Source organism: Haemaphysalis longicornis, unplaced genomic scaffold (genome assembly GCF_048455015.1).
Source record: "Haemaphysalis longicornis isolate Haplotype H1 unplaced genomic scaffold, Haemaphysalis longicornis Haplotype H1 scaffold_9, whole genome shotgun sequence".
NCBI lineage: Eukaryota > Metazoa > Arthropoda > Arachnida > Ixodida > Ixodidae > Haemaphysalis > Haemaphysalis longicornis.
The window spans coordinates 54606718-54616726 of NW_027526460.1; the positions used below are offsets into that span (position 1 = coordinate 54606718).

At 46.6% G+C, this 10009-nt stretch overlaps 1 protein-coding gene across 1 annotated transcript; it reads right to left on the bottom strand.

Annotated features, from left to right (window-relative positions):
* Positions 1-6425: 6425 nt before the first annotated feature.
* LOC144153198 (uncharacterized) lies at positions 6426-9509 on the bottom strand. Its single transcript, XM_077684852.1, has 3 exons — positions 9442-9509; positions 7137-7814; positions 6426-6493 (listed from the first exon to the last, which is right to left on the bottom strand). The coding sequence occupies exons 1-3, from the start codon at positions 9476-9478 to the stop codon at positions 6426-6428; spliced, it is 783 nt and encodes a 260-aa protein (XP_077540978.1). The 5' UTR covers positions 9479-9509.
* Positions 9510-10009: the final 500 nt, after the last annotated feature.

Consider the following 10009-nt stretch of genomic DNA (forward strand, 5'->3'; position numbering starts at 1 on the left):
ATACTCTGGAAGGCAACAGAACCAAACCTGTCAAGGCTTTCTTCCACGCAGTGAAGCAAGCCGTCATGGGGTAAAGAGTAAAATATATATTTGATGTCAAGAGAGGAGGCCTGATAGGAACCTTTGTTAGGAGCCTGACAGGAACGGAAGCCTCACGGCAAGATTAGAAGGAAGCAATGCTGTTTCGGGTGTTTAGATTAGTAGATGATTTCCTAATTGTCGTTAGAAGCGCACCTGCTGGCCTGGAACACGAGTGCGCGAATTTGCTGAACCTGTATCGAGAATGTCTGCATCCCCTTGACCCAACATACGAACTTCAGGTGGTGGGGCAATTGAGATATTTAGATATCCGGCTTAAGTTCAACTCTGATGGTGTCTTCTGGTGCTATTGACCACGCGCCAAAAAAAACCCTTCTACCTTACAACTCCGCCCATTGGAAAAATTTAAAAAGAGGGATAATCACAACGTGCTTCAAAAATGCCATGGACAAATCTTGCCCGCACCTTACCGCCACAGACTTTTACGGCCAGGTGGAACGCCTGCAGAGCGCTGGCTACCCTGCTTCTGTGCTCGCCTCTGTTGCGTATGGCGTACTTGGAAGACTGCGTGCGAAGGCTCAGCCCTGCGCAGAGTCTAGGACGAGCAGGCAAAACGTAGTGCTTGTCCCTTACATGCACTGTCTATCCCACAACTTGAAAAAAGTGGCCTGCCCAACGCTCAAACGTGAGAGTCGTGTTTTCTGCTTCAAACAAGCTTTAGAAGCTGTGTAGAATGAGCGACCCAGATGTTTTTCGGGGAAAAAGCTGCGGAACGAAGCACAGGACGGTCTATGTTGAATGCGTAGACGGGGTTGTCTATAAAATTCCACTTTGTAGCAAAAACGTTTACGTTTGGCAGACCGGAAGATGTTAAAATTATAGGTTAAGGGAACATGCCAACGAAGCCAATAACGCACTCGAACGAAACGTGAGCGATGGGTTTCTAGCCCAGCACTGTTCCACGGGCAGATGTGTGCCTTTCTTTGAGAAAACAGTTGTGTTAAAAAATTCGCTTACCGTATCACACGAGAGATCATAGAAGCTGAAAAGCCACTTTAGATTATTGATCCATTAGATGGGCCTCAATAACTTCTTAGTGATATTGTAGATACCAAGTTATTTTAGTTTGGCAGCGGAACAGCTGTGAGGTACCTGCAAGGCGACTCGGTAGACTTCACGCAACACGCGGTTTACTTTGTCAAGTTCTGCACTGGTGGGATTCAGGTACGGGAGGGAGAAGGTGAGGCGACTGATAATGAAAGTTCAATGAAGCGTAGGCGTTCTGCATCCTTGAGGCCCTGATGCCGGACAGCAAGAGACCCTTTGTCACCGAGGGCGACCGAGAGTAAGGTTGACCGGTCGAAGGCAGGTGCCAAAATGAAAGTAACCTTAAAAACCTCATCACATTTTCCAAAGCAGCAGAACGCCCATAATTACGCTCCGAAGTTTGTACCACTTTTCGGCGCAGATTAATACGAAATCATCAAATGCCCGATTACGCGATAACGCGACGTCCGGCGTAGGCCTGGACGAAAGGTGGTGCAAAACGTGGCCGGCAAAGCAAACAAAGCAAAAGAAAGGAAAGCTAATCAATATCAGTCCGGGACTCGAACCTGGTCCTGCAGAATGCGAGTCAAGCACGCAGCCCTGCGTAAACCGGCGAGCTTTTTTTAATATAAACGTCATTTTATACATCATACGTTATTATCGTTTTCAAAACCACCCTCGAGATTTTGTCTGTGGGAAAGTAATTTGCGCCAACCAACCGTTTTCCTCCGCTTTCCAGTTGCTTTTCCCATGAACCGAAGGCGTTGTGCTGCTGAGCACGAGTTCGCGGGTTCGATTCCCAGCCACGGCGGCCACTTTTCTGATGGAGGCGAAAAGAATACGCCCGGGTGCACGAGATTTGGGCTCACGTTACAGATCCCCAGGTGGTCAAAATTAATTCGGAGCCCTCCTCTACGCCGTGCCTCATCGCCCTCATTGCGTCGGCGCGTTAAACTCTACAATCAATCAATCCAGATTTTTCCATGAGTTTAAGCGGGTTCAATTACCCCGCCAAATGCCTGAAAGACTTAAAATGTTACTGGCGGCCGCCTTAGTTCTTAATATGCATGTTAATAACGCATTCAAGACACTTCCTTGCTATAGCCATATCACACACATTCCAAGAACATCGATTACTACAGCCATATCACACAGCAGCGGAGCGATGAGAAACAGGAATAAAAGTCCTTGTGGGGCAGAAAGCCTGGGTTCCCTATTTTAGGACTCCTTGAGTCCGCCCGACTGCTTGGGTTCTCGTCACCAGCCAAAGCTGGTTGCGGGGTCCGAACTGGACAGTGTTCTTCCCAGGGCTCAATAGGGTTCTTCTCAGGGCTCAATAGGAGCCTTGCATAAGAGAGATGGTGAAGAGCAGAGGGCGGGGGCCATAAGCATACACACATTCACACTGAATACTAACGATACGCATAGCTTACGCTGTTTTTTGCATAGAAGAAAAAGTGAAGCTGAAATATCACGGAAAACTGTTCGTGTGCAAGGTCCGGTCGACTGGGACTCGCTAGTGCCAGCATCGGTAATTTAGAATTGAATTGAATTAGAATTGAACAAGTTGAATATTTACTGGCAGAGGCCAAAATTTCCGCTTGTACGCGAAAGACATACATTAACAATAATCCTTGAGAAAACCATGCATTCCATTAAACGCCAAGAGAGCCGTCTTTTGAGTGAATGAAGCACTTTATTAAGCGAGAGGCCATGGGGCCCTGGGTGGAGCAAGGATGAAGGGAAAAGGAGAAGCTCACAGCTCGCACAATGAACACAGTTGCAGTCTTGGTGTCCTAATCACAAAATAACACATTAAAGCCAGTCAGTGGCACCAAAATGCACAGTTAACACTGTAGACAATGCGGTTCACACTGAAAACAGTGCACACTGCAGACAGTTCAGATTGTAGACCGAACGGGGAAGTCGACCAGGCCGTTACACCAATTTGAAGAGTCCGTTTTCAATACCGCACTCGGTGATTGCTTCTAGTGTGGTGGAATCGTCTCGGACCCGACTAACATGTTCCTGTTCAGTCGCAGGTGCGGGACCTAGAATTAAAAGCTGGTGGCGATTGCGGTCGGATAATGGACAAAGCCAAATTAACTGGTAAAGATTTGGTGAGCCTTAATGCTGTACCTGTAACTGTAACTGCGAATGACCATCCCTTACACAACTTTTCACCACACTATCATGCCCTTTTTCGCATACGGAGCTTTATTTTGGCGATAATTGCCGTTTCAGCGATCGCTGACCAAGACATCTGCCGTGGCCTGTTTTGATTCTAGCACGCAGGTGGCGCCATCTTTCGGCCGCTCGCCGCACCGCGGTGCCGGCAGTGCTGGGTCGGAGCGCCGAACCTCCGCTGCCGGTCAGCGTAGGCTTACCATCGCGGCAAATATCTGTACGCCGCTTTTAAATTCAGCTCTGATAACAACCCCTAGCACAATTTTACACCACACTAACATCTACTTTCTCGCATGTGGAGCTTCTTTTTCGCGATCAGATTGATTATAAGAGTGGCGACAAGCTGTTGCTATCACGGTCTGCGCCGGTTCGAGCCGCGGTGATATTAAAAAACGGACGACGGCGGACAACGCCGGCCTAATCGGCTGGCCAAATAAAGTTGCTCTGTCTGTCGGGTGGCACCGACTCATCCGAGTCTGACGATTCAGACGACATCTCGACTGCTCGGGCGAGTGCGGACTATGTGCAATCGTTGCAGATGATGCGGTGAACGTCCCTGACGTCACGGGTGACACCGTGACGTCATACTGGCCCGCTTGCAGGCTGGCCTTCGAACGGCCATTTTCCGCGCGGCGACCGAATTTGAAACTGGTTGCAATAAACGTGCTACAATTAATTCTGTGTTGGCGGCTGACGGCTTTCGGTTCGATTTTCGTAATTACTGGGTCAATAGGTATTCTTTACAGCATAAAAACTCAAAGCGAGAAATTTAGTGTCAGTTCTCGTTTAAGTAATCGCCGTTTCGCTATTTTTTCTGTTAGTAACGTGAAATTTAAACTTACGCTTAGCGGAACACCTTATTGTACTGCTGTTGAATGTTGAGCTTGTTGCACATTTCTTAAATTTCACTGTATTTCTAGCCGTTAAATCGAATAGAACGTAAAATTCCGGTCAAGCAAACAGAGAACGCTGATTCTAACCAAGAGGGAGGTCAAGAAAACAATGGAATACTGGCAAAAAGACAAAGCTCTGCAATAAAGAGAAGTGCACATTTTTGTTTATGTGGAGAAAATTCAAGATGGGCAGAGCAATGCTTTTCTTACAGCAGAAATTATGGAACTGGTATAGTCAATGGAATGCTCGGTCGGGAGAAAAATAAACATATCAAGGATTGATAGTTGACTGAACAAAATACAGTGACACCCTCTGTCATGTTATTACACTTTCTAGCAGTGTAAAGACAAGGAATGATACGCTAAATTCCAGACCACATGTATGCCTATATGACTACAGGCGGTTCTTCAGGCTACTTGAACCGCACCCCAGCCTACCCCGAAACATTTTCTTTTGGGGGGGGGGGGGCAGGGGGCACGGCCCGGCGGTGTTCCCTCCTGGCTACGCCCCTCGACGGTATACGCTGATAAATTTCTCAATGATAGTGTTACGCCGCCGCGTGACAATATCAACTGTTCAAACAATTCAAAAAACGCTAGCAGCTGAGAAAAAATCACGGGGGATGGTTGGATTTTTTCTAAGACGGTGATGACGAAAGCCTTGTTCAACCTTCTGTTGATCTGCTTTTGAACATATAAACTTTGAGGCTGCGCTTGTCACCACTTTACAAGCTCCCTGAACAGCACCCTTCAAAGCTCGTTCGGTACGCTCGCCAACGCCAGCAGCATCCCGTTTGCCCCAATCGGTACTTTCACCATTCAAGGTGGCTAGTACTGCAGGTGCGGCGATGGCCTACCCTTCTAATTTAACTCTAATGTTTTGCTTTGCCGACGTCCGCTCCGTCACCCTTTCCGTCACCCTCCGGGGCTACTGTTTGCCTTCCCCGCGGCGCGCTAGTTTTTTTTTCTTTTTTTTTGTGCCATCAGTATTTTGTACCCCACAACATACTCCACAAAGCATAAGGACCTAAGCCCTTCGCTCTAAACGAAAAGTTAAGGCCAAAACCCCTAAACTTGTAATTGTGTGACCGCCAATACGCGCTACGAATTCGGGGCTTCTGTGAGAAACATTTAATCGGCTGAATAAAGGCTGATTCAAATATTCCGACGTACTGGCAAGGCAAGGCACGCATTAGGAGCCATTTTTGTTGGTCCTATTTTACCTATACATGCAATGGAGAGCTAGTTTTGTCGATTCTTATCGTAGATGAAATAAGCAGTTGTGATGGAAGGTGAGCATGTTGCTTTATGACAGACGGTAGCCCCACTACCGAACCTTGGCCAGGTGAAGAAGTGAACGGCCATGACTCGTGGTCTGTGGATCCCTCTACTGACGATTCCATTAACCGGAATGACTCTGGGACTCCAGTTCAGATTCTTCCAACTTTACATGGAGGACGAATCATATAAATGTATTAGTAGGAATGAAAAAAAAATGGCCATGATTAGATACATTATAAACCCTGTACTGGTATGACTGGGGCGCAGTTATTCCAGAAATCCTATTTCCGTCCATCACGGTGCCCTGTACTTTTCCATGTCGTAAAAGAGAGCGAACATGGCTCTCCGTAGTGAAGTTATGTTAGAAGGCGCTTGCTTGCTGCATCAGTTTTGTGGGCTTAAAAAAAAAACTATGTTTATTCATCAGTTTCATAATATCCTTAAAAGCCCTCTAGGGAGGGCACTGCATAGGCTAAGAGAGCTACAGTGGCGTTACAAAAAATGTATCGCTTGTATTCACTGGCGAGGCACGCATGTGAGTGCGCCGTCACTGCTTTCGTCGGGCTCTGCGGGATGCCGGTACTTTTCCGAGCTAAGCACATGATTTCTGTTCGACGTTCCAAACTCTACCCCACCGAACGCAAAGTGATGCCTCAGTCCAATTTAAGTGCGATTAATAACATCTCTGTTGTCACCACCGTTGAGAGTCGGGTTGAATGGGAGCAGACGACGCACGCCACTGTTTTTTTTTCTTCAGCGTGCGGGCGCAGTGGCACAAGTCGCGCCATGTCAGTGGCAGAGTGGCTGTTTCCAGTGTTGCCAAGTGAAGAAATCGACAGCTTAACTTTTCAATGAATACCGCATATAGGTTCATAATTAGCAAAATAAATGCAGGAAGGCAAAAACACACGTATCCATGATTTCATTTTTATTTATCTTTCATTTTAATAAATGCATTGCGAAGCTTGTCGCATGACATTACTCGGCGAGAGGACCCGGGAGACTGACGCGGGACTGCGCCTGTACTTGTTGACCCGAAATGATGGCTGTAAGACAGAAGAGATAAGTTCACATCTTTCTGTGCACGCTTAAGAACAGAATAAAATTTAATAGGCAACCTGCAAGTGCGAATGAAAATAGCCAACGAAATCATAGCTTGCAGCCGTGTACGTACACAAAAATTATAAGGCTTCAACTTGTTATCAAGTGTAGTTCTATAAGTTCCTAGTAACGGTTCCCGACACTCCATAGGGGCCTTGCTCGTTTTCATTTTGCCCGTGTTGTACACTAACCGGTCAGTAAATTCACCCATTCAGCTTATTCTGTAATAGAAACGAAATTTGGCCTGCCGAAGACACTAATAAACAATAGGCCTCATGAGTAAAGATTTACTCATGTATTAAGATACCAGTTTACGAATTTCATCATTTGCCATAAACAGTTTTTCTTGGCTCGAAAACTCATGCATTGTATACGTAATTTGCGAGTAGCTCGAAACCTACATTGTTCCCTTGAGTTCAGTATTTATTATTCTGTTGCGAGTAGTTCATCTGGTATGGGCTTAACAGCTTCAGAAGGACATGAGACTCCGGATATGCAGTGAACGCGCGGCTGATTAGGCCGCTGAAATACTTCAGCCCAACAATTCTAACGTGTCCTTATCAAGGTTCAGGCGGGCTTATGGCTTACCTGAACTACCCACGCCCGGAGCAACCACTTGACTGTGGCTCACTGTGTTGGTTCTGGTGTTCGCGGTTGCTGAACCTCCTGGGAACACCGGAAGCTGCGCTGGAGAAGAACCAGGGCCTGCTACTGGATACGAAGATGGGAATGGCCGAGAGCCGTATAGACTTCCGTAGACCCCTTCAAAGAGTCCAGGGAACACACCGCTTAGGTATTTTAAGTACGCTCCTCCAGAAAGACCGCGGCGGCCAGGGAAAAGTGGTCTAAGAAATCCCTGACGAGTTGCGTAAAAGAAACCGGGATAACCGCTTCCACTTATTCCAGGGTAGGGCCATCTGAGGTAGCTCTGAGAAGCTCCGGCGTTGAAGCCAGGGTGCACTCTTGTATAGTATCCAGGATAGCCTTGTGTGAAATAGCGGTTGTTGTAAGCACCGCCAGAGAAGGAAGGATGTATGGACGTTCCAGGGATCTGCTGAGTGGTGGTTCCATGACTCACTGTTGCACCGACAGAATTTGTGTTAGACGAAGCTGCCGTCGTTATTGTCTGCGAGCTACTGGTCACCGCTGTTGGGAAATTCGTGCCTGGTAAAGTCCCAACGGGGATAGGCCCTCCGGCAGCAGCAGCAACAGTATTCGTCAGCTGTGCAGTTTTCTGGATGGTCCCGACGGCTCCTGCAACATAGGCTGCGGCAAGAAAAAGTGCATTGGGGACGTTTTGTTAGAACCGCTTTACTTTGGAGTGTTCTTGACAGTTGCTGCGTATTCAGCCAATGAAAACGCACGCAGAAGGAAATTGAAGGAGTGCCGGCAGTTAAAAGACGCAACAGAAGACATGTCAAAAAAGAAAGTAAAAACACACTACGTCTGAATGATCACAACACGATTGATAATAAGGGTACCTATTAATAAGGGTACCTATTAAGGGTACGATAATAAGGGTACCTATTATAGAAGAGAAACAAAAACAATTTTTTTTTTGCTCTAGCCCTCCTTAACGGGTTCTCCTGGCCTTGTGCTCATGTTCAATGCCGCATGCTTATATTTACAATTACCAACGCCTGCTGTTGCGGATTTATAATTTACCGCCAACATGAACAGTAATAATGATTAGAGAGACGCCGACAACGAAGTGGCACGTTCACGCGCCTGGCGATGCGTGCGGGCACGTTCGCTCGTGATTGAGTTCGGAACGCTGCGCTTGTACGACTGTGCACGGCCTTGCGTCGCTCTCTTCACGGCGCGAATAAACACTGAAGATCGGCTTTCCCTTTTCGTATCACCTGCCGCTGAGGGGCCTTTGGTCATGAAATCAAGGGTTTCATTCAATACAATATCGAGATTGCCTTGTGATCAAGCCTGCGACTCGAAAGCAACCCTCCAAAAGTGAGCTCGCAAATAGTTCTTCGAGGATCACCTTTCTCATTTGTTATATCTTATTCCAAGATAACGTTGAGGGAATGAGCTCGATTTCATTTTACTTTTTGTCACAAGGCAGGCATATTTGGTGCGTTGCTGCCGGGAATTTGAAGGTTTTTTTGTGGATCGGAAACACGTGCATCGAGAGTTAAAGTTGTGACTCTGGTCTTGCTTTGCACCTTTCGCGATGCTCTCCTATTATTACGAGGCACACTCAGAGGTTGCATTTCAATTGCTGACAACCCAAAATGAAACAGTGGTGGCGTCATTATGTAAATCTTCTTTTAAGCAACCCAGAGGCCATTGTCCAGATTCTACAGAGGCAGTTTGCCTTACTTCGGTATATGTGCTTGCTGTAAGATCGGTCAGTTGGGTGCTGCTCACTTTTCAGCTCCCACTTTGTGCTAAACGGTATATAGTTTGCTTTCCGGCAGAGGACGCGTTGACTTCATTGGTGTGTTTCTTATTCATACACACGTCTAAAGTCATATACACTTTTAAAGGTCGTAAATAAAGCGATCCTGCCCCAACACCATCAGAATATGTTATTGTACGTCCCTCATGCCTAGCTAGCCTAGACAGTCCAATGTTCAACGCATCATGCTACTCAGCAGGACTCTAAGTCTATATCCACGGGAGTTGTTCGTGTGTTTTCTGAACTTGAGTAGCTATATGAAATATTGCACAGACCGCTCGCACAGGCTGGGCCCTATATTGGGCTTTTCTGGTAGGCTTTCACAATGTAGCAAAAAAAAAAAAACGCTGGCAGTTTCAAAACGCTTTTCTACGCCATAAAAAAATTCTGTGAGCCTTTATTTCTATTCCTTATTAGTTTCTACGCTTGCTTGAAACAAAGTTTTAGCCAGTAGAGCAACAAATAAAGAAGCCAACTTACATACGCAGAAGAGTGCGATCGCAGCTGAGGTCTTCATGGTTACGGAAACTTCTGTGATGCCAGCCGGAGGCAGCAAACAGACATGCCTTACCAGAGCCTAGTGAATGTTTTTATACGTCCCTACATCGTTTTGACCACTGACCAATGAACCCGTTCTCAGTCATGACTGCGCTCACGTGAATTAAAACTCATTGTTTCTTGGACAATGTTGCGCAGTGTACAAGTAAAGAATCGTTTAAAACGTTACCTTTCTTCTGCCTGTTTTACACGAGTACAAAATAAATGCAGTCTAGAATACGCGGTTCAGTGGCCAATATTAACCTACCAGACAATGCTGGGGCAGTAGCCCCGCCATAACTCGACGTGGATTGCAGCCTTCTGCAATAGATATGGGCGCCGTGCCATGCAAGGTCGACGGTGTGGGTTTGCTATTTGTTAGCTTGAGAGTGAGTCAGGCATCGTCGGTTTAGATGTTTTTCTTTGCAAACAATAGTTACAGTTACTTACTAAAACTGAACCTGCCCGCGGCTCTAGGAAAGGTTATGCTTGCTAAAATTATAGAAGTGAA